This window comes from Festucalex cinctus, chromosome 18 (assembly GCF_051991245.1).
Source record: "Festucalex cinctus isolate MCC-2025b chromosome 18, RoL_Fcin_1.0, whole genome shotgun sequence".
NCBI classification, from domain to species: Eukaryota; Metazoa; Chordata; class Actinopteri; order Syngnathiformes; family Syngnathidae; genus Festucalex; species Festucalex cinctus.
In genome coordinates this window covers 12,164,048-12,189,112 of record NC_135428.1, presented here as the reverse complement: position 1 = coordinate 12,189,112, position 25,065 = coordinate 12,164,048, and the positions used below count along the sequence as shown (strand labels likewise).

The window sequence follows — 25,065 nt, the reverse complement described above, 5'->3', positions numbered from 1 at the left end:
CTTACTATACATGGTCGTTTTTTTTAGGGGAGAAAAAAAAAACGCCTTACTATACATGGTCGTTTTTTTTAGGGGAGAAAAAAAAACACCTTACTATACATGGTCGTTTTTTTAACAAAATAAAAAACGCCTTACTATACGTGGTCGTTTTTTTAACAAATAAAAAACGGCTTACTATACATGGTCGTTTTTTTAATCAAATAAAAAACGCCTTACTATACGTTTTGTTTTTTGTTTTTTTGTTTTCTTTTAAAACCATACTATACATGGTCGTTTGAAAAAAAAAAAAAAACAAACAAACAAACAAAACGCCTTACTATACATGCTTGGTTTATAAAAAAAAAAAAAAAAAAAAAAAAAAGCTTACTTTCTCCATGGTCTCTATAGACTTTGGTGTGACCCGGCCGGGGAATTGAACCCACGACCTCCCAGTCTCAGGGTGGACGCTCTACCCCTTGACCACTGAGCTGGTCTCTGAAAAAAACAAAAAAAAACAAAAAAAACAAAAAAAACGCCATACTATAAATGGTCGTTTTAAAAAAGACAAAAAAAAACCCGCCATACTATACATGGTCGTTTTTTTTTTTTTTTTTTTTTAAACAAACAAACAAACAAACATGCTTGTTTTTTTTGTTTTTTTTTTTAAAACGCCTTACTATACATGGTCGTTTTAAAAAACAAAACAAAACAAAAAACGCCATACTATACATCCTTGGTTTAAAAAAAAATAAAATAAAAAAAATAAATAAAAATAAAAAAATATCCATGGTCGTTTATTTTTTTTGTCTTTGGTGTGACCAGACCGGGGGATTGAACCCACGACCTCCCAGTCTCAGGGTGGACACTCTACCACTAGACCACTGAGCTGGTCTTTGAAAAAACAAAAAAACAAAAAGAAGGCCATACTATACATGGTCGTTTTAAAAAAAACAAAAAAAAAACGCCTTACTATACATAGTCATTTATTAAAAAAAAAAAAAAAAAGACTTACTATACATGGTCGTTTTAAAAAAAACAAAAACAAAAAAAAAACGCCTTACTATACATAGCCATTTATAAAAAAAAAAGACTTACTATACATGGTCGTTTTAAAAAACAAAAAAACAACAAAAAAAAACGCCTTACTATACATGGTCGTTTTTTTAACAAAAAAAAACAAAACAAAAAAAAAACGCCTTACTATACATGGTCGTTTTTTTAACAAAAAAAAAAAAATGCCTTACTATACATGGTCATTTTTTTAACAAAATAAAAAATGCCTTACTATACATGGTCGTTTTTTTAGGGGCGAAAAAAACGCCTTACTATACATGGTCGTTTTTTTAGGGGGAAAAAAAACGCCTTACTATACATGGTCGTTTTTTTAGGGGCGAAAAAAACGCCTTACTATACATGGTCGTTTTTTTAGGGGCGAAAAAAACGCCTTACTATACATGGTCGTTTTTTTAGGGGGGAAAAAAACGCCTTACTATACATGGTCGTTTTTTTAACAAAATAAAAAACACCTTACTATACATGGTCTTTTTTTTTTTAACAAAATAAAAAACGCCTTACTATACATTGTCGTTTTTTTAACAAAATAAAAAACGCCTTACTATACATGGTCGTTTTTTTAACAAAATAAAAAACGCCTTACTATACATAGCCATTTATAAAAAAAAAAAGACTTACTATACATGGTCGTTTTAAAAAACAAAAAAACAAAAAAAAAACGCCTTACGATACATGGTCGTTTAAAAAAAAAATATTAAAAAAAAACGCAAAAAAACCCTTGCTATACATGGTCGTTTTAAAAAAAAACGCCTAACTATACGTGGTCGTTTAACAAAAAAAAAAGCCTTACTATACTTGGTCGTTCAAAAAAAACAAAAAAAAAACGCCTTACTATACATGGTCGTTTTAAAAAAAAAACAAAAAAAACGCCTTACTATATATACATGGTCGTTTAAAACAAAACGCCGTACTACAGTCTTCCCTCGCTATAACGCGGTTCACTTTTCGCGGTCTCGCTGTATCGCGGATTTTTTTTAAGTGCAATTTTGCACATTTTTTTACAGTAATATACCCATTTTATAAAATTTATGAAGGTTTGAACATTGTCAATGTTTGAACAAGAGAGAAATGTGAGAACATGTAAATGCCTGAATGAGAAAAGTGTATAAATTGTGCGGTCGGGGATTTTAGAGCCTTAAAACATTTATAAGAGTTGTAAAACATAAAGCTAACTACTTCGCGGATTTCATTTATTGCGGGTATTTTTTGGAACCTAACCCCAGCGGAAAACGAGGGAACACTGTATACGTGGTCGTTTAAAGTAAAAAAAAAAGCCTTACTATACTTGGTGGTTAAAAAACAAACAAAACGCCTTACTATACATGGTCGTTTAAAAAAAAAACAAAAAAAACGCCTTACTATACATGGTCGTTTAAAAAAAAAAAATGCCTTACTATACATGGTCGTTTAAAAAAAAATAAAAAAATAAAAAACGCCTTACTATACATGGTCGTTTTCAAAAAATAAAAATAAAAAAGCCTTACTATACATGGTCGTTTAAAAAAAAAAAAAAAAAAAAAACGTCTTATTATACATGGTCGTTTAAAAAAAAAATTGCTTACTATACATGGTCGTTTTAAAAAAAAAAAAACAAAAACAAAAAAAATAAAAGCCTTACTGTACATGGTCGTTTATAAAAAAAAATAAAAATGCCTTACTATATATGGTCGTTTAAAAAAAAAAAAAAACACAAAAAAAACCCTTGCTATACATGGTCGTTTAAAAAAAAACAAAAAAAAAAACCTTACGATACATGGTCGTTTAAAAAAAAAACAATAAAAAAACGCCTTACTATATCCATGGTCATTTATTTTTAGAGTCTTTGGTGTTTCCAGGCCGGGGGATTGAACCCACAAGCTCCCAGTCTCAGGGTGGACACAAGCTGGTATTTGAAAGAGAAAAAAAAAACAAAAAAAAAAAAAAAAAAAACTTAATATGCATGGTCGTTTAAAAAAAAAACAAAAAAAAACAACGCCTTATTATACATGGTCGTTTAAAAAAAAAATGCCTTACTATACATGGTCGTTTAAAAAAAAAAAAAAAAAAAAAAAAAAAAAAAAAAAAAAAACGCCTTACTGTACATGGTCGTTTATAAAAAAAAAAAAAAACACCTTACTATACATGGTCGTTTATAAAAAAAAAAAATGCCTTACTATACATGGTCGTTTATAAAAAAAAAACAAAAAAAAAAAAAAACCTTACGATACATGGTCGTTTAAAAAAAAACAATAAAAAAACGCCTTACTATATCCATGGTCATTTATTTTTAGAGTCTTTGGTGTTTCCAGGCCGGGGGATTGAACCCACAAGCTCCCAGTTTTTTTTTTGTTTTTTTTTAACCACCAAGTATAGTAAGGCTTTTTTTTTTCTTTAAACGACCACGTATAGTAAGGCGTTTTTTTTTGTTTTTTTTTTGTTTGTTTTTTTAAACGACCATGTATAGTAAGGCATTTTTTTATTTTTTTTTAAACGACCATGTATAGTAAGCCGTTTTGTTTTTTTTGTTTTTTTAAACGACCATGTATAGTAAGGCATTTTTTTTTTTTTTTAAACGACCATGTATTGCAAGGCGTTTTTTTTATTTTATATATATATATATATATATATATATATATATATATATATATATATATATATATATATATATATATATATATATATATATATTTATTTATTAAAAAAAAAGAAGAAAAAAAAAAGACCTCCCGGAAAACCGTCCTGCGCTTCCCCCATCGGCCACATGATGGCAGTGTGCAACCACCCGTGTGCTGCATGAGCCCTTTAAGCTCATTTTGCAACAACGGAATTGCATGACACGTTTTACTTTTGAATTTAATATTACCGGCAACATGGGGCGCAGCAGGCGTTGTATATATTTTTTTCTGGTGTTAATTGCTTCTTTTGTTTATTTTTGTGATTTGTTTATTTTTTTCAAGCACGAGGACAGGGCGCCATGCAGTGTAAATTAAAATCATTTATTTCTATTTTAAATCGTTAAATATTGGAGTTAAAAAAAATAGTCAATAGACGTCTTGTTTTAAAAATCTAAAAAAAAAAAGTTCAGGGATCTCCCAGGGGCAGTAGCATGTTATCAAAAATTAAACAGCTCCCTATTGTTTTCTACAGTAAATCAAGTTTTCCAAAATTTCTAAATATCTGAAGTACTGTATTAAAATTTGACTAATATTAGTTTTAATTAAAAAACAAAAAAACAAAACAGAAGGTAAGGTGCTGGGCCAGCAGAATCTCTGAAAATGTAAATAATTAGTCCTGAAGTTAACAGTTTTTTTAAATGGATCTTTATATCTATAATAGCAAAATGCCGATATTCGTCAAAAATCTGAATATCGGTGCTGATAATCGGTCTATCCTTAGAAGAGAAAATGTTAGGAACACTACTGTAAAATACACACACAAAAAAAGAAGTGAAGCGAAGGATGGGTGCCTAATAAAATGGACAAAAAAAACCCAGAATGGGATGGCGAAGGAACGCGTCAAAACTGTTACTCACGTATCACGTGATGGTGCGCACCACAACAACGGAGCGAGAGAGCGAGAGTGAGAGAGAATGAGGGAGGAGTGCAGCATCTGCTTGTGAGCTGAGAGTCCGCCGCCGCCGCAGCCCCAACAGCAGCAGCAGAACAATCTGAAGATCGAGGAAGACAAGCGACAAGATGTCGGCCTGCTTTATCACATAGAGTCGGAACATTTGTGAGCGAAAGTCCCGGGCGCCATCTCGTCACTTTCACCCAGGCGGGAAAGAGGAGCATGCTGCTCCCGTCAACAACAACCTACTAGGATGTTCACGCGCCGTGAGTCTCGCTGCACCCCGCCGATTTGTGTGCGTGTGTCTTCTTCGTGTGTGTTCCACTTGTGCGCGCGCGTGACCACTCATGAAATATTGACGAGACGCTGCGCGAAACCAAAAGCCTGAAAATGGGGAAGCTTAGCCATGCCGCAGTGTGCAGCCTTAAAAAAAAAAAAAAAAAAAAAGTCACTTCGGAACATGATCGATTACTTGATTGGAACTTTAAGTGATTGATCAGGCTCAAAGAAGGCCCTGCTGGTGGGGTTTAGTACCTTTTAGAGGTCCTGGGTTTGTGTAGGCTGAAAGAATGAGAAGGTTTCACCTCAGGACTAAAAGTTGTTGGAACTTGAGTTGGAAAAGCTGCAAAACAAGAATGAGGACGTGTCGACATAAATGGGTGCGCGCGTGCGCATGCGTCAGTCCATCCATAAACATGCACATCGGATTTGCATCAAGTCGCGCACAGTCTGCCAACCCAGTCGCCATGGCAACGAACACAAGCACCTCTGAACCTCAAAGCCTGTATTGATTGTGTTTACCGGCTTTTATATATATATATATATATTTTTTTTTTTCATGTTGTCATACATTCGTATTTTTTCCTGCTAATTTGAATATGCAAATGGTTTGAGTCTTCCTTTATCGAGTCAAACAAGGAGTCATGATTGCGTGCGCGTGCGTGTGTTGAACCTGCCGCGGGCTGTTGACAAATCTGTCAATCAAGCTGCTGAGAGCAGAATATGTTGAAGTCTGAAATGATTTTTTGAATGTTGACAACGTGTGAGTGTGGTGACACCCCCCCCCACCTCCCCCCACTCCCCTGCTGTCGCTTGGTGTTTTCCGCTCCTGACTTGTGATTGGCTCAAAGCCCACGAGATGAGGGCTTGCCCCAAAAATTTCAAATAAAATATGTTGCTTCCGTGTGAAGGTGATTTGTGAAAGTTGGACGTCAGGGACCAATGGGAAACGTGAGTGTCGAGGAGGCCATCGAGGAGCTCGTTAAGAGTCGCTAATTAACATCTGGCCTGGCAACGCCAGTCTAGTTGGGAGTTGGGGGCGGGGCAACCCACTTAAGATGGACCGATACAGTTTTTTCATTGGTTGGTTTTGTTATTTAGTTAGTTAGTTATTTAGCTAGTTGTTTGGTCTGTCATTTAGTTGATTGGTAGTTTGGAGTTGCTAGGTCATTTCTTTGGTTAGCTTAAAAAAGTAACTCAGTTACTCTACTAGTTGCGTGCTGTTAAAAGTAACTTAGTTACTTTAATGGCTACTTGCTAATCAAAGTAACTCAGTTACTGTACTGGTTTCTTTTAACTAAAGTAAATTTGATACTTTAAGGGTTACTTGCTTTTAAAAGCAACTTAGCATATAGTAAACGTAAAGATAATTTCGTTGCTTTACTGACTACAACTAACTCAGTTTTCCTGGATTGACAGCGCTATATAAATAAAGATGAGTTGACTTGAAAAATAACTCAGTTACTGTTCTATTTACTTTTAAAAGTAAGTTAGGTAGGTTACTTGCTTTTAAATAACTTTTTTTTGATTACATGAAAAGCGACTTTTAAAAGGTTTTAAAAGTTAGATTAAAAGTTGCTTAAATAATTGGTTGATCTTTAAGTCTACAAGCTGGTTGGTTGGTTAATTAGAGTATTTTTTTATTCCAATTTGATGGCTTGAATCTTGCTGAAGTGATACAGCAAATTGTTGACATTAGTTATTATTTTGTGCGTGCGTGGGTAAAAGGTGTGTTTATTTGGGTCACGTGAAGGTCACACACAAACACACGCCCACACACACAGCAGCTAAAAATAGCCGCGTAGTGAGTATGGAGTGGGCAGAAAGTGCCAGCTAAGCGTCTTTCCCTCACGCACTAATTGAAGCTGATGCTGAAGATGATGATGATGATGATGATGATGCACTTGTGAGCAGGCTGAGCCAAAGCAAAAGTGAAGGCGAGTCACAAGCCGCCGCGGACTCTGCGTGACGCGTCGACGGCTTAAGAAGATTAATGTCATCCGGCTTCCGGGCTGACAGCCACGACAGGCTATGAGAGCGCCACCTTCAAAATCCGGCAGCTCATCCTGCATCACTGGTAGTTGCTTAGTTAGTTAATTGGTTTTTGGTGAGTTAGTTGGCGAGTTCATTGGTTGACTTGTTGGTTAGTCAGCTGGTTGGTTATTTGGTAAGTTGTTCAGTTCATTGGTTGACCTGTTGGTTAGTCAGATGGTTGTTTAGTTGGTTATTTGGTCAGTTGGTCGGTCAGTTCCTTTGTTGGTTAGTTACCTGGTTTGTTATTTAGTTAGTTGGTCAGTTCATTGGTTGACTTGTCGGTTAGTTACCTAGTTGGTTATTTGGTTAGTTGGTCAGTGCATTGGTTGACTTGTTGGTTAGTTCGCTGGTTGATTAGCTGGTTATTTGTTTAGTTGGTCAGTTAGTGCATTGGATGACTTGTTGGTTAGTTATCTGGTTGCTTATTTGGTTAGTTGGTTGGTCAGTTAATTGGTTGACTTTTTGCTTAGTTATTAAGTTGTTTATTTGCTTAGTTGGTTGGTCAGTCCATTGGTTGACTTGTCGGTTAGTCCCCTGGTTTATTAGATTGTTATTTGTTTAGTTGGTCAGTCAGTGCATTGGTTGACTTGTTGGTTAGTTACCTGGTTGGTTATGTGGTCAGTTCATTGGTTGACTTGTTGGTTATTTGGTTAATTGGTCAGTTCATTGGTTGACTTGTTGGTTAGTCAGCTGGTTGCTGAGTTGGTTAGTCAGTCCATTGGTTGACTTGTCGGTTAGTTCGCTGGTTGATTAGCTGGTTATTTGTTTAGTTGGTCAGTTAGTGCATTGGATGACTTGTTGGTTAGTTATCTGGTTGCTTATTTGGTTAGTTGGTTGGTCAGTTAATTGGTTGACTTTTTGCTTAGTTATTAAGTTGTTTATTTGCTTAGTTGGTTGGTCAGTCCATTGGTTGACTTGTCGGTTAGTCCCCTGGTTTATTAGATTGTTATTTGTTTAGTTGGTCAGTCAGTGCATTGGTTGACTTGTTGGTTAGTTACCTGGTTGGTTATGTGGTCAGTTCATTGGTTGACTTGTTGGTTAGTCAGCTGCTTGCTGAGTTGGTTGGTCAGTCCATTGGTTGGCTTGTCAGTTAGTTCACTGATTGGTTAGCTGGTTATTTGTTTAGTTGGTTGGTCAGTCCATTTGTATGACATGTCGGTTAGTCCACTGGTTGATTAGCTGGTTATTTAGTTGGTCAGTCAGTGCAGTGGTTGACTTCTTGGTTAGTTATCTGGTTGCTTATTTGGTTCGTTGGTTGGTCAGTTCATTGGTTAACTTGTTGCTTAGTCTCTTGGTTGTTTAGTTGGATAGTTGGTTGGTGAGTTCATTGGCTGACTTGTTGGTTAGTTAGCTGGTCATTTAGTTGGTTATTTGGTCAGTTCGTTTGTTAGTTCATTGGTTGACTTAGCTGGTTATTTGGTTGGTCAGTCATTGGGCTAGTTAGTTACTAGATTGATTATTTATTCAGTTGGTTTCAAATAAAATTCTGTGCACGGCACTCCCCAATAAGACTTGCAATTGCCTGTAAATGCCACAAATGTACCTTTTAAGTACCTTTAAGTACACAAAGTACCCCCCTCCCCCTATTGGGCAAGGTTAAAAGGTAAATGAAGCTCTCATCTCATTTCAACATAGTTGCCTTGGGATCAAGATGCCACAAGATGGCGACAAAGTAATTATTTTTAGACTAAACATGGTTTTGGCTCAGGCACAAAAGCAGCCAATTGTTTTTGAATTTTTCAGCTAACAACGGAGGATCGGTCCCCTCCCAAAAATGTGTCAACAAGCAAACGCCCAACTGCGAATATGCAACTCTTAAAATGAACAAGCTAAAACACACATCTGCTCACACACGCTTATTCTTCTATTTTCTTGCGCTTCCTGTGATGCATCAGCGTCTATTTTTAGCCCACCAGTGCACCTCCACAAGTCACTGTGCTTCACGGGATAAATGAGGACTTGAATGTCGCTCCTCCCACCCCTTACAAGTGTGTGCGTGCGTCAGTGAACGCAGCACATTAGTTTCCCTAATCTGGTACACACGCTCATGCACAAGAAGATGTGATGCGTTCAAGGTCCACGCTAGCCTTGGGAAAAAAAAGAAAAGGAACGACTTCATCACGTCACGGGTTCTAGCGAGGGCATGGCACTGGACCACGTTAATTTTTACTGAAAGTGAAAAGTCATGCACGCGCTTCCATTTCAGATTTATTTGAAGAGGGACTTTTTGGGACACGGTGAAGCAGCATGTGGCTTATTTCGACGCCTGTATGTTTGTCATCGCAAAGCTGGTTGTTTAGTACCCAAATACGAACCCGGTCCGTCTCCAGTCACGCTCAACAAAAACCTCCTGCGGCTTGTTAGCGTGTGAGCTTAGCAACAGGGGACGAGGCGTTCGGGCGTCCCTGGCAACGGCGGGACTCCACGCACCTGGTGCACGGGTTCCTTCCTCGAGGGAGGTGTCCTCATCAGAAGCAAGCTGTCTGTTTGCTCTGAGAGTGACAGGGCAGCGAATGCGACAGAGTGTCATTATTATTAGTATTATTTTTACGATGTGATCACCCGATAAATTCCAAGTCCCACCACAGTGACGTTAATTCGAACAAATGTTAAAACACGTGACGACAGCCAATCAGAGTTGACCTTTTCCTGCTCTTACTTTTCATTTGGCTTTAACTGTAAAGGACAAAAACAGACATTGCACCTAAATTTCATTCAGTGTGTTGATTTCAAAGATTTTACATTCATTGTCACTTAATAATCAGCGGGTAGGGTTTTATTTACATTTTGTATAATCGAGGTTGAGGAACACATGAGGCCGACCGCTGCAGAGGTCTATTATCTCGGATGTCAATCAAGACGCTGCCACTCTAAACTCACAAACGCACGCGCGCGCACACACACAGTTTGGCTTCTCGGCGATGCGAGATGTTCGCGCGCTTGCGTGCGTGTCACTGCGGAGCGCTTGGCTGTTGTGAGGTTCCGCCAAGTCAACATGACGCCCTCGGCGTTGTGCGAGCCAAACCAAAAGGGGCTAATTATTTCCTTGCTGGTCAGTGAATGACACAAAATGAACTGAAAAATGTGCACACGATGAACGTTAACGTATTAAGAAGCTGCTTGTGTTTGGAATAATCGTGTTCTCCTGAATGAAGTAGCACACAATGCATTTTTTTTTACTTTTTCTTCCCACCCATTCACTGTACGACCAAAATGATAATAGTGATCATTGGGCTCTAGTAGTCAAATTAATGGATAAATCGACAACTATTTTAATAATCGAGTATTGGTTTGGAGCCATTTTTAATTGAAAATTGTCCAAATCCTCTCTTTTCAGCATATCAACAGTAATTGTTCACTGATTATTTTCTGTGTTTAAGTTATGTTTTTTTTTTTTTTTAACTTTGGAAAACAATGACCAAACTAGTAAGATAGACTAACATCAGTTCCCCACCACCACCCTCTTTTTTAAATCACTATACGAATTATGAAATAAACACCAATCACTGCTCAATACACAGTAATGCACTGTAATGCAAAATTAAAATGAACCAGATTAGTCAAATAATCAACTGAATAATCGATAGATTAATTGATTCTAAAAAAAATATTTGGTAGTGACAGCACTATTGGGATCAATATTGTTATAAATAAAAATTACAATTAGCATGTCATTATTTGTGCTGCAGAGTGTTTCAACAAATAAAAATAAAAAAAACAGTTAAGTGCAACATCAAAGTTTTAAAAATGAATGGATTATTTTAAAGTAATTGATACATTTAAAAAAAAATATACAATGAAATGTACCCAAGAGTTTAGAGTTTTATTTTTTAATTTTATTGTCATTATCTTGTTGAAGGACAATTTTTTTTCCCCCCGTGTACTTTCTTCTCTCGACATGACTCACTATTTAATTATTGGTTTATTTAATTCCATATTTAATTAATAAACGGCACATTTAATTATTTCACGACATTTATTTAATGGTGTATTTATTTTATGTTGGCACTTTTGGAATTATTTCATGACACATATTTAAATATTGGTTTATTTAATTCCATATTTAAGTAATAAATGGCACCTTTAATTATTTTTACAACATATTTATTTAATTATTTAATGCTGTATTGATGTATTTAATATTGGCACTTTTGGTCCTCCATACCAATTCACCGTCACACTGAAAACAAGCAAACGCTGCGTTCACTGTCCCCCGTAAACGTGGCCACTTCCATTCAACGCAGCGCATCCCTCAGCAAGGCTTGCGTTATTTATGCGGGACACAAAGTACGAGCAGCCGGCTGAAAGACGGCGGGAGAGCAGAACTTAAGAGTGTGCCGGCCATCTTTTATTGACGACGTCCTGCCAGCAGCTTTCAGCTTTGCACTCCACTGTCATCTGTTGCTAGCCAGAAAAACACGCGCACGCAAACCACCCGAACGCCGTGTTCGTTTGCGAGACGACTTGGAAATATTACGGAGGTTTACATGCACACTTTTTCATATTGACGCGTGTGTGTAATATCATTTATTATGGTTTTCCAAATGTTTGTTTTCTTTTCTAAATCGAGTCGACTTCAAAGCTGGAAACGAAGAGCTGCAGGCTACTGGCATATGGACGTTAATTGAACCAAGATACACACACATTTTGTGAGTGTATCGGTTTGTGATGCGAGCATGCACTTTACCTTAGTGCCATGAGACACTTCAAGCAACAATAGAGCGAGCGTGTGTATTTACGCACACATATGCACATTAGTGACGCTGCTTGACTGCATTCTGCTTGTTGGAGTGGAACAAATACACACACACACACACAGACACACAAAATTGTGCTTAGATCACTACATAGGAAATTCACGTTGACTGTTTTTACAGAACATAGTCCAATTCTATAAAAAGTAATCGAGATGTGCGAGTACCGATACCGGGCATCATATAGGGTTGATACTAGCCTTATTTCAAGGAATTGGTACTCGACCGCAGTTGATACTAGTATCGTCCGCCCTCTGTTGGCCATTTTACAAACAGGAACTAGAAATAAGAGAAGACGAGAACATTCGTATTATCTGTAATATTTTTACAGTGGTTCCTCGCTACTTCGCAGTTCACTTATCGTGGATTTGTATTGAGGTCCAAAATTGTATACCTCGATATACCGCGGTAACTCACACCCAAAGAAACAAAAACTTTTTTTTTCTTTTTTCTCATATATAGTTGGGATGTAATGATATACAAACATCACGATACGAAGGTCAGGATATGATAATATCACGATATTTATTAAAAAAAAAAAAAAAAAAAAAAAAAAAAAGAGAGCTCATACTAAAACAAAAACAAAAAAACAAAACAAAACAATATTGTGTTTTTGTACATAAAAGCAATGCATATAAACCATCTACAATCTCTAATAACAATATTGAGGCACTTACTTGGTAATGCAAGCACACATTGATCGCTTCCCAAGAAAATTCGGTGACCTTTCATCTGACAATTAGCATAGATTTTAAACATAGAAAGCCAAAACATCCCTAATGAAAATTAAATTGCACTAATAAACTAGCCACTAGAGGGTGCTATAACTGCACAAATGGAACTCAACCTGACGTTTTGTTTTTTTAAACAGATTTGTTCCTTTTAAATATTGTGAACATGACGACGACAATATTGTGGCAGTTTTAATATCACAAAATCACGATATTGCCCTTATCGTGACATCCCTAATATATAGCGGGTGGATGTGGTACATAACACCTGCAAAAAATGGGAAATTTTATATATCAAAAGTAAGTAAGTAACCTTCATTTGTATAGCGTTCTTGGTCTCAGTACTTGTACTTGTACTAATATTGGTCTAAATAAAGCAATATTGAACGTCTCTAAAAAGTAGCATAAAAAGTTAAACACAACTGAACAAGTTTAAAAAAAATCCCTTTGTTGGCGATTGAGGAGTATGGAACAATGAATGTTTCCGAACGCACCCGTTCGCTCATTCCCCGACTCCCCAACTGCTACAAAAGGATCGTCACTCGAGGACTCACATATTTGCGTCCCGTTCAGGTTGCGGCGGTGTGGAGCTGCTGCTGGTCCTGTGCGGCCTGGACGCGTCGCTGCCGTGCCCGCGCCACTGCATCTGCTACACGTCGCCCAGCACCGTGTCGTGCCAGGCGCACAACTTCCAGGCCGTGCCCGAGGGCATCCCGCCGCACAGCCAGCGCATCTTCCTGCAGAACAACAAGATCGGCCGGCTCCTCCGCGGACACTTCCCGCCCGCCGCCGCCATGTTGTGGCTCTACTCCAACAACATCTCCTACATCCAGCCGTCCGCCTTCCACGGTTTCCGGCAGCTGGAGGAACTGGACCTGGGCGACAACCGTCACCTGAAGGCGGTGGCCGCCGACACCTTCCGCGGCCTGGGCCGACTCCGCGCCTTGCACCTGTACCGCTGCGGTCTGACGAGCCTGCCGCCCGGCGTCTTTGCCGAGCTACATAACCTCCAATATCTCTACCTGCAGGTAAGTGGCGACTCGAGTAGTGTAGTGCTGTCACTATTGAATATTTTTAAAATGGATTAATCGGATTCATTTTAATTTTGCATTAAATTATTACAAAAGCATTTTTCCCTTATTACTGTTTATTAACTCATTCAGTCCATGCCATTTTCACAGAAGCAATCCCGTTCATTCCCGGCTGTTTTACTGGATTTTGCAAGGCCCACAGAATATAAATATAGGTAAAATATATTTATATATATATATATTAAAAAAAAGAAGCATATTTCTATCGGTTTCCATTTTGCAGCAATTAGCATTAGAATATAAATAAGTTTCATCATTATTCACAAATCTATTTAGAATTGTGAGTAATTGAGCTTTTTTTCAACATGGCCCTGGTTGATCTCTTATACTCTGCTGGCACCTGCTGGCCGGTTGTGTAGTAACTACCATTTCTTCAACCGTTCTTTGCAGTTGGGAGGCTGCATCAAAGCCTTCTGTATGCTCTAGCATATATATAAAATAAAACAAAAACGTTTAAGTACGTCTTTGGAACAAAGATAAAATAGAACGTATGTATCCGTTTTTGAGAGCAAATGAGTTAACCAGTGATTGGCGTTCATTCCGTCCTTCGTATTCCTATAATGGTTAAAAAAGGGGGATGATGATGATGTACCATGTTAAAGATTCAGTCATTGCTTCCCGAAGTAAAAACAGATGTTTGCAAATCTTGTCTTGTTTTGATTAAGCACAGAAGGACTACTGCAATCGGTGAACAATTACTGTTGATATGCCGAAATCAGAGGATTTGGACAATTTTAACTGTAAAAATGGCTCCAAACGAGATAACGATTATCAAAAGAGGTGCTGATTAATTTGATAATTGAGTATTTGATTTATTTTGACAACTGGAGGGAACAAAATGTTGCCTACGCTATCACCGTTGACGTCTCTGCGATGTCTTCTTTGTCGCCAGCAGTTCTCTGCGATTTCTCAGAGACTTCTGAGAGCAGTGGTGTCCGAACTGGGTCCTCGAGGGCAGGAGTCCAGCAGGTTTTGGATGTTTCCCTTCTCCAACACACCTGAGGCTCATCAGCAAGCTCTGCATAAGCCCGATAATGATCCTGTTGATTGGAAACATCCAAAACCTGTGGGACTCCGGCCTTCGAGGACCGAGTTTGGACACCACTGTTTTAGAGACTTCTTGGAGACTTGAAAAAGGTTTCCCCCTACTCCAAAAAAAATCCGTTTGAATTTACTGCAACACCGAGAATGTTTTTTGCAAACGGAAACTCAAGTCGCAATTAGGTCACAGACTAGTCTCAGGAATAATCCATATATATCCTGGAATCGGAGTAAACAGATTATCATATTTTTGTCAGATAAAGTAATCCCGCCAAAATTCGTGAGGGATCGGGACAAAAACCTACATTAAACTGAAAATATATCACAAAATTTGATCCCTTAATATAATTTCAGACATTAAACTTAAAAAGCTGAACAGATGATTTGATATCCGAACGAGAAACGAAACGGTCAAGCTTCTCCCTAACGCCGCAGTCTCTCTCAGGACAACCACTTGGAGTTCCTGGAGGACGACCTGTTCATCGACCTGCTGAACCTGAGCCATCTGTTCCTGCACGGCAACCGCCTGTGGAGCCTCCACCAGAACACCTTCCGGGGCCTGGGCGCCTTGGACCGCCTACTCCTCCACCAGAACCGCATCCAGTGGGTGGACCGGCAGGCCTTCCACGACCTGCGGCACCTCACCACACTCTACTTGTTCAACAACTCCATGACAGAGTTGTCGGCGGGGAGCCTGGCCCTCCTTCCGGCCCTCGAGTACCTCCGCCTCAACGACAACCCGTGGGACTGCGACTGCAGGGCGCTGCCCCTGTGGGACTGGCTGCGGAACTTCCGGGGCTCTACTTCTTCGTTGGTGTGCGTGTCGCCTCCGGAGATGGCGGGGAAAGACCTGAAGACGCTGAGGAAAGAGGAGTTGCCCGCTTGTCTGAAGGGGGAGGACGGTGGGGCAGGGGTCGAATCATTGACCCGCCTGAATCGCCACCGGAGCCGCCACAACCAGCACCAGCGACCGTACCTGCCACACGGTGACCAGCACAACCTGCCGCCGCCCTCACCCTTGCCACGACAGCCCAAGGGGGGCCACGGGAATTGCACCCGGCGAGGGCGCAAAGCCAAAGGGGGGCCCAATGAGGTGCGGCTGCTTCGCAAGGGGAAGGAGAAAGACTTTGGGGGTAAACACGAAGGGTTGGCCACCGCCAGGAGAAAAAACAAGTGCGTGCCAATAACTTCGGTAGGCCCCCCCAGTGGGGTCCAGAGAGCCACAAACGCGGCAGCGACACCCTTTGCAGGGGGCTTTTTCTGTTTAGCGCTGCTAGCGTCACTGCTAACTCTACACTGACCCAGGACATGGTCACGTTCGACTGCATATTTCCAAGTGGGACTCACAAGTCAAAATGTACAAAGGCAGAAGAGCCTTTGAGGGGACAAGACCACATACCGTTTACATTCCAGAATTTGTGCAATACTCAAGCTGATCATTTTAAAAATGTCTCAGTCAGGGAAAATGAGATGTGACTTTGATGCTTGTGTCGATTCTCAATCATCTGCAAAGGTTGATCGAGGCAACTAGACACTTCTTGTTTGTGGAAGACACAGCTTGGGGGGTGGAGGGGGTCGTTTTGTCTCAGTCTTGTTACTATCTCTGCTTTAGCCTCATGATGCACAAAGTCATATATTTTTAAGAAATTCTCTTAAAAACTTCTTGGGTGATAGCCAGTTTACTTGGGTGTCCCGCCCAAGTATTAATAACGTGTCGGGAAACACTGCTTTAATCCAAAAGTTTTATCAGTTAGGGGTGGTCATTTGCATTAAGACAGCAAGGTCCAAATTCTGGGCAGGGAGGACCACTGGTTTGAACATGGGTCCCAAATCATTGCGTGAAACTAGAACAGCCATCTTTGCCCTGAAGATCATCTCAGTCCAATGGAAACGTAGCTACTTAACAAGCTGTTTTTGCCACCAGGCAGAAACGGTCGGTCATTCACCAGCCAGGGGTTAAACCTACCAGTGACAAAAAATATAAATCTAAAAACATACAACTGAAGAAACCTTTTGGATGAAATGAAAGATCAGCAAACAAGAAGGGTCCCGTTGCCCCCATTCAAACTTTGTAGAGTTTGGATGACATCAGAGTTGAATGACCCCAAAAAAAGGTGTACCCACACCTAAGAACCAATGAAAACCCTTAAAGCCATGTAACCAGAAAGATGCTACACGGTGAGAGTGCCTAACGAGGACCTCTCCGTCCTCAAGCTTGGAACAGTCAAACTTCTGAAGAAACTTTTCCTAAATGCTCCAAAACCAGTGGACTGCTGATCTACGGCTAAGGTCTTGGGGTCATAGTCCAGGCCATAGGTATGCTCCTGGTCAGGTCTTTGTTCTTTGACTCTCAATCATGCAAACACAAGCACAAAGATTTTGTGTGTGTCGTGTTAAACGCTTGGAAGAACTCTGGTGACCTGTTTATGTGATGTCACCGTGGAGGCATGTCATGATGATGTCACTTTTATCTTCTGTCCGGTCGGGAATTTGCAAAATATACTGACCATGTTTACTTGCATTCATCACAGCGCCGTTTCCCTTACCCTCCCTTACCCTCCTCCGTTTTCACTTCACTCCTCCACCACCTCCCCATCTTCACTCATCTCCTGTCCTCAACCCATCCGCTCTCCACCTCCCCTCGTGTTCTCCTCCTCCTCTATCTCCTTCTTCATTGGCAACGTCCTCCGCCATCACATTCTAGCTTCTCCTCCTGTCTCTATCATTCTCCTCCATCCGAGCCTCCTTTCATCTCCTACCCTCTCTAGTTTCCCTTCCATTCACCTCCTCTCATCCCTTCCTCCTCCACCACACACCCACACATTTGTTTCTAAATAAAAAATAAACAGGTGTCCTCAAACGACTGTGTCCTGCTGTTTGTGTGTGTGTGTGTGTAAGAGACTTGCTAATAAATGAGACCTGAGGCACACTGATAATAAGCCAAAGAGAGGAAATAATAGAGAAGAAAGGGGGGGGGGGGGGGGCAAGTATTTTGGCCTCTTTGGTGGCCTACTTTCACTGTCATATCAAATATGCAACACACACAGTTGTTGTCAGTGTGTGTTAGTGGTGAGGGGGTGTCAGGTCAAAGGGAGTGCTAGCATTAGCGATGTTAGCACATTGCAGTCGTTTTCTTGGTGGAGGCTGATGAGGCCTGGCAGTGCAGTGGGAGGACATGAAAGATGAAGAGGAGGTGTAGAGTGGGAGGGTGAAGACGAGATGGAGGAGGAAGCGGAGGATCATCTAAACGAACTGGTGGCGGCAAAAGAGGAGTTAAGTTGATGGGTGAAAAACAGGGAGAGAACGGAGTATTTTTATCGCCCATAAAAACTTCATTCAACAACATTCCCTGACCAGATGAACACTTTCACAACAACTAGTTGTTTTCTTACTCTTGGCGCGTGTGTGAGATGTAGAAAGTGGAGCAGTCCTCATGAGGAGGAGGCGGCGGCGGCCATGTTCTCGTTAAGGCTTTCAATTAAAGGCTGCTGAGTTCTGAGTCCATCAAAGGTAGGCGGGTGGGAAGGGAAAGGAAAGGAAGGATGACGGCAACACTGAAAGTAACAAAACAAAACACAACATGAATCGTTTTGCGCTTGTTAGGTCCGTAAACATTGCGACGTGAACACAATTGGCACCTTCTTGGCTCTAAACAACAACATGATGCGCTTGAAGTGAAAACAGCAAGACATGCTTCAACTGCAAACCTTCAGCTTGAATTCGGGTCTCGTAAATCCAAGTCAGATGTCTGTTTGTGCATGTCCCGCCCACTTTTGGCTCCTCAGTTCTTCCATGTGTGGTTGCCATTTTGTATTTATCCACGATGAGGCTGCTGACAAAACTGAGAACTGTGAAACGTTTCGGGCAATCTGATGAGCTGCTCATTCAGCCAAATGTTTCACAACTCATTGAATGGACTGACTGCGCTTCACAGTGCAGATGGACAATGACCCATCCAAAGCTTATTGCAAACTTCAACAGTTTAAAGGCCAATAAAATACTAGCTTGTAAAAGAAAAACACACACATATATATATATATATATATATTTTTTTTTTAATATCACATTTTTTTTTAAAAAAGGACAAATGATATTTGTGTCTTGACGATTTTTATTTTACAAAAATAGTTATTTGCAGTTTACTTTTACATTTTTATTTATTTTTTTTTAAACTACAAAAATGTTTATTTAGATTGAATTGTGACCACTTCTTATATTTGTTACACGTTCGCCTCCCAATACTGAAGACTCGGGTTCAAGTCCAGGCTACGGACTTCCTGGGTAGAGTTTGCATGTTCTCCCCGTGCCTGCGTGGGTCTTCTCCGGGTACTCCGGTCTCCTCCCACATTCCAAAGACATGCACGGCAGGTTAATTGGGCGCTCCGAATTGTCCCTAGGTGTGCTTGTGCGTATGGATGGTTGTTCGTCTCTGTGTGCCCTGCGATTGACTGGCAACCAGTCCAGGGTGTCCCCTGCCTACTGCCCAGAGCCAGCTGAGATAGGCGCCAGCACCCCCCGCGACCCTTGTGAGGAATAAGCGGTCAAGAAAATGGATGGATGGATGGATAAATAAAAAAATAATTACATTGAAATTGATGCAAATTATGGAGACTATAGAAATTTGTTAAGATTTGACTGTTTTGTTTCATCAGAAAACGGATGGATGAATAATATGTATTTCAAAACTAATTAATTTTACAAGAAAAAAAAATCTAATTCTTAATTTTGGGAGAATTTCTGTAATTTTCATATATTTATAACCAAATAAATATTCAATTATACTTTTTTTTTTTTTTTACTCAAGATACATTTTCCAGATTTTTTTTCCACATTTACAAACAAGCTCAAAGTCTAAAGTTAAAAAAAAAAATCTTGGTTTCATTTCAAATCAATTGTGCTGATGCTGACAGGCAAAAAAATGACAATTTTGTCCACGTCTCAATATTTACGGACCTGAATGCATCATGTACAGCAAGTCATGCTATCAACTTAGCAGTCATGGCTAACGTCGGCGTGTTTACAACGCCGCCTTGTACTCCTCCCATCACAACCTGCCCACCTTCGCGCCATCTTTCGAGCCTTGCCTGTGGTCACCATGGCAACCGCCTCCTCCTCCCACCTCTCCCTCACACGCTCGTCACTTTCCCGTTCAGAGTGTTCACGCCTCCTCCCTATCGCCTTCCTCCCGCCAGTCAATCAAACCTCCGCACTTTGACAGTGTCAATCACAATTTGTAAGAATTACGGATTCATTAACGTCCACTGTTTCTAATTGTGCAAGTCTTCGAAGAGCTCCGCTGCTCTCAATGTCGTCCAAAACAAACAGGCTGGTGTTATGCAACGCTGCCGGACTAAATTAAGACACATGAAGTAACTATTGGCTTCAGCGATGTGCCGTTTTAACAAAGTACTGGAAAGGAATTCATCCCCGTTCACCAACTTCTTGATCTTAACAACACAGGATCAGCTGCGTGCGCCCCTTATTTACGGTTGCTTGTTTCATGCTGCATTCAAGGACTCTTGGAAAATTGGCATTTCCAAGCTCCAGTTCCCAAAAATGTGTCCCAAACAATTGAAGATTTCTGGCTTCCCATTTGAGGAAGTGCATTCCAGTAAAGCTGAAGTCCAACTGAGTGGAAAATAAATAAATCACACCTCCAGCTGGGAAAACTATCCAAATTTCAACTCAAGTACATTTACAACATCTAAGTTGGTCATTTCAAAACTTCTATGAGGAAAAAGTGCATTTAAGGAAAGTGGACATTTCACAAGTCAAGTGCAATCCAGTCAACAGCAATTTCTGACTTCCAGCAACCAGGAATTAAAGTGCATTCAAACTGTGGAGAAATTAGACATTTTCAACTTACTTCCACCAAACATGCATTCCAAAAATTTGGGAAGTGCAATTCGGTAAAGGAAACGGAAGTTGGACATTTCCAAACTTAGAAGCTGGGAGCGTCCAACTTGAATGGGCCATTACCACAAGGAAATTCCAGTACTGGAAGCTTTTCCAGTATTAACTCTTTCCCTCCCACCCATTCTGACTGAAACAATCTGTTTGACTGGATTTGGACTGATTTTGCAAGGCCCACAGAATATTATGTTCTAGTGCTATAAAAACATGGACACCTACTAAAAGAAAGATTAGACTCTCTTGTCATCAGGAAAAAAAAAAAAAAAACACTGGGGGGAAAAAAAAAGCTTGTTGGAACATGGCTGATCTCTTATACTCTTCTGCCACTTGATGGCCGTTTTTTGTAATACTACCATTGCTTTAAGCGACTTCTTTAGGTCAGAAGCTATATTATTCTGTTTGCTATAGCATAAAAAAAAACAAAAAAAAACGTATAAATATGTTTTTGGTTGTGAATGAGAAAGTATTAAAAACGTATTTATACGTTTTTGGGATTGAATGAGTTAAACTAAAACATAACAAATTTCATTCCACCTAACGGGGAAAATTTTCACCCTACAACTACAAAACGTCTATTCAGGAAACTGGAGAATGGACATTTCCAAGTCTGGTGTTTTCCAGGAAACGGAAATTTTTGACCCCCAATTTGCGAGGTGGACAGTACTGACCACCACATGAGGAAAAGGGCATTACAGTACCCTTCAAAATTGGACATTTTTAACCTTTAACTAGGAAAACAAGATTCCAGGAAATTAGGAATTTCTGGCCTCCAATGAGGAAAATGTACACTAGACAGTGGTCAAGTTGCTCATCTAATGAAAGCTCTGTGCGGTCCAGTGTGGCGAACTGAATGGTCACCAGCGCACATGTTGACACATTTGCAGTCCACAATTAGTCACACGTTACAAAACGACCAAACGTGTGAGGACGACAAACTCTTTTAATTACTTTTTTTTTCTCACTCTGATTGGTTTTAACAAAGGCGTCCTTTCCCGCAGGCCGCAAGCAAAAAGTGTCAAACAGCCCACGCGCACACGACAAACATACACCATGAGTCACGCGCACACAAAGAGCGTCCGCATCAGCGGCTTACCAAATAAAGTCCACATGCAACGAAAGTGACAATTACATAAAATTAAACGATAAAAAAACAGAAAACCAAGATGATGTGCATTAGCGTCAGTTGGCTTGTCGTCAGGGGCGTGGCTCTCCGAGGCTCGGCTGCGGCTCAGTTCCCGCGGGCCAGCGTGCGAATGCTGTCCAGCAGCCTGCGGCTGTGCTGCCGCTGGTCCACGGGGAGGACCTCCATCACAGTCACCTTCACGCGACACTCGTCCTGAACAACAACAACAACAATTCAAGCAGCTTTTTTAAAAATATGTAGATTGTTTAAATTATTAAAAAAATAGACCCAATTTTACAATTAGGTCATTTACTTTTGTGATTATATAAGGCCACATTTTATACAAAGATTTTAAAAAATGTGAACATCTTTTTTTTTTTTTTTTTGATAATTTGAAAAGCACAATTGCCCATAAATAAATTCTTTGTTTAAAAAACATTGTAAAATTTACAAGAAAAACTTTCTGCAATTTTTAATGGTAATTAAATGTGATGCTGATTTTTGGCAGAAAATAAATGTATTCTAAAAAAAAAAAAAAAAAAAAAAAAAATGGTAATTAGGGCCTGAAATATATGGTTTTTCTTTCTTGATTTTTGGCAGAAAAAGGGCTCAATTTAAAAAATATGTACTGTGAAACATAAAATAATCCCCCAATGGATTTCAGTGCACATCAATTAGAGGCAAATTTTCATTACTTATGGGCCAGCCTGGTCTTCATTGCTTATGAATGAGAATGGGTGGGCGAAGGGGTTATGTGGTCAACTTTAGATACTGTTTATAAAAAAATTAAGTAAATAAAATAGAAATATATATATACCCCCAATATAACAATTTTATTTACAATTGCATGAAAACAATTGCAATTTTCAGATTTTTTTTAGCCAATTTGTTGATAAAATAAATTTCATATCGAGCGCACAATAAAAATGAACAATCACAAATAGGTTATAAGGTTATGATATAGATTTTTGTCTGCGCACTCACATTGTACGTCTCCAGCTTGACTCGATTCCTGAAGACGTGCGTGCTGAAGTGGACTCTTTGGAAAACTTCATTGAACGCGTCCTCATCCTGATACAAAAAAAAACACACAAATAATTCAAGCCTGCAAAAGTGGCTGCAGCATGCTAACATTGCTAATGCTAACAGTTGAACGACTAAGGATTTTTTTTGTCGTCGACTGTTTTGTGGTCAGTCAAGTTGATGAATATTTTGAGGTGCAGATTTTGGGCGCCACGGGTGGGTTTCAAGTCGACTAATTGTTTCAATCCCTGTGTGTATGTGTTTTTTGTTTTTGTTTTTTTTCCCCACCGTTTCCTTCAGCTGTCCCAGTTGGTCCGCACTGATACCAAGTAAGATCTCTGCCGTTCCCTGGAAGCACGTTGCCCATACGTTGTCCCCAAAGTCGGCCAAGTTCACCTGCAAACATCACATTATCATTTTTCACACAAGAGGAAAAAAAACAAACCAACCGATAAAGGACGTTAGAATTATTATTATTATTTTTTAATTAATGCAAAAAAAAAGAAAAAAAAAGAAATTGCAGATATCCAAATGTGCAAACAAAACGGTTGAGGTAAAGATGTACTCACAGAGAGCATGAATCTGTACTTGAAGTTGGGGTAGTCCCGACCGCATTTGTCGCAGCGGTAGCGTCCGTCGTCTTGCTCGTGAACCTTCTTGTAGCAGGACGCGCCGGGGCAGGCCCGGTAGAGGCAGTTCTCCTTGCGTGTGAACACCACCGTCGCCACGCAACTGAAGTAATCCGCCTGTGTGCAAATACACACAAAAAACAACAACATGCTTTGGTATGAGACACAAATGGGGGGGGGAGAACTATACAGTATTTTCACAACATTATAAGTAAGGTCAACATTACTTTAAATGACAGATAAATACATCAAAAGCATTGCAACATGGTTGATTTCGAAGCAGAAAACTGATACGATTTTCGAAATGCGTAACTGTACTAACAAAACTTGACATCATTCAACTACAAATTCTGGCTCAGATTGTCTTATAATGTAAAGCATTCCACTGAATATGTAGTGAGGATAATTCTAATTTGAAACAGTTTAAAAGCGTTTGAAAACAGGTGAATCTGTTTTTTTTTTTTAGCAACAACAACAACGCAAATCAATGATAATGATAATCTTAAATGTTTGAAAAATCGGGGAGCTCAATACAGTAGTACAGTAACATTGATTAAAATTTGAAATGGAAAGTTTGACATTAAATCATAGTTCAAAACATTCTGCTAAATGCCCAAGTAACGATAATTCAACATGGCGTTCAGTGGAACAAATGATATTAAATATGATAGTAATTGGTATTCAAATTTGAAAAGATAATCATTTGAATACATTATGCTGTAAACCAATCCAACAACTGGTATTTTATTTTGTTATGCCTTCGAAAAGGAAGAAAAAACAAACAAACAAACACTTATTTGTATAAATTTTTTTTGCAAAGGTGCTAACACTCGGGCACTCTGACAGCGAGAGCACCACTGCCACCTACTGAAGTGGATGTGCAATTACACTTTATTCTAGCAAGGCCAAAAAAACGTGCCATGGAGTCACACGTGACGTGTTTGTACCATGGCCCCGTCTTTGAGAAGGGTTGCATTATACGGCAGTAAGATAATGACATTGGAATGTTCTGAACGTTTGAAGTTTCCCCAAGGTTTATTGGAAAACCGTTTCATCGCAATTTGAGGTCAAAGCAGTTTGCTTCTAACAATGTGTGCGTATGCACATTCTTTGGTGAGCAAAGGAGTAGCTGGGCGTGACACAACAAACGGTCAAATAAAATGTGAAAAAAAACAACAACAACAACAACAACAACAAAAAACCCACACACCCATTTGATCAAAACTTGGCTTCATTGGCCAGCTGCTAACACAATCAAAACACACCACACACACACATCTGTATGGCACATCTGCTCGACTTCCCTGCAACATACTGTAAACGCAAAGTGCGCCTGGCCTGACAGAATGTCCAAAAATTTTGTTAATTAAAAAAAAAAAACATTAGAAACAAACCTAGCAATAATTGTACTCAACTGACAAAGTGCAACCCCTGGTTGTCATGGCAACCAGATCCACAAGACACATCAACCCCTAAAAACTGCATAATGCCGCTATTAATCATAGACAAAATGCGTCTCTATGGGACACTTGAATGAACACACGTGCACACTTAAATATAAATAAAACATTCCGAGCTTTTCTTCTACAGGAGGTTGGGCAAAAGCACAGTGTCAATATGTCAAGATGCTGCACGACAACAAGTCATAAATCAGCCGTGGCATCACAAATAGTGAGAACGGCTCCCAGCAGCTGCTCATCGTGCTTACATAAGACACCACCACGACAGGAGAGTACAAGGCTCCAAAGTAATATTGCGAGCATACGAAGGAAAGACTACAAACTAATATCCCCCCCACGCCTTTTTGACTTCTACTTTCATGTATTAAAACGTCAAAACAAGTGTCCC

The 25,065-nt window shown here is 39.6% G+C and overlaps 2 protein-coding genes across 6 annotated transcripts in view; one reads left to right on the top strand and one right to left on the bottom strand.

Moving 5' to 3' along the window:
• Nucleotides 1–4,628: 4,628 nt before the first annotated feature.
• rtn4rl1a (reticulon 4 receptor-like 1a) lies at nucleotides 4,629–17,345 on the top strand. Its single transcript, XM_077505682.1, has 3 exons — nucleotides 4,629–4,865; nucleotides 12,971–13,425; nucleotides 14,975–17,345. The coding sequence occupies exons 1-3, from the start codon at nucleotides 4,853–4,855 to the stop codon at nucleotides 15,827–15,829; spliced, it is 1,323 nt and encodes a 440-aa protein (XP_077361808.1). The 5' UTR covers nucleotides 4,629–4,852; the 3' UTR covers nucleotides 15,830–17,345.
• A 4,019-nt stretch (nucleotides 17,346–21,364) lies between these two features.
• LOC144005856 (replication protein A 70 kDa DNA-binding subunit-like) overlaps nucleotides 21,365–25,065 on the bottom strand; it is a 42,245-nt gene continuing 38,544 nt past the window's right edge. For all 5 annotated transcript variants that reach the window (XM_077504280.1, XM_077504281.1, XM_077504279.1 and 2 more), the window contains 4 exons: nucleotides 23,158–23,334; nucleotides 22,877–22,984; nucleotides 22,550–22,636; nucleotides 21,365–21,778 (listed from right to left, as the gene is read on the bottom strand). In XM_077504280.1, coding sequence (XP_077360406.1) covers nucleotides 21,671–21,778; nucleotides 22,550–22,636; nucleotides 22,877–22,984; nucleotides 23,158–23,334 — 480 coding nt within the window. In that variant the 3' untranslated portion in view covers nucleotides 21,365–21,670. The remainder of the gene's footprint in view (nucleotides 21,779–22,549; nucleotides 22,637–22,876; nucleotides 22,985–23,157; nucleotides 23,335–25,065) is intronic.

Bases quoted from the DNA above. Each gene is read 5' to 3' on its own strand.
- rtn4rl1a (XM_077505682.1), top strand. The intron at 13,426-14,974 runs GTAAGTGGCGAC...AGTCTCTCTCAG, and splicing joins TCCAATATCTCTACCTGCAG to GACAACCACTTGGAGTTCCT.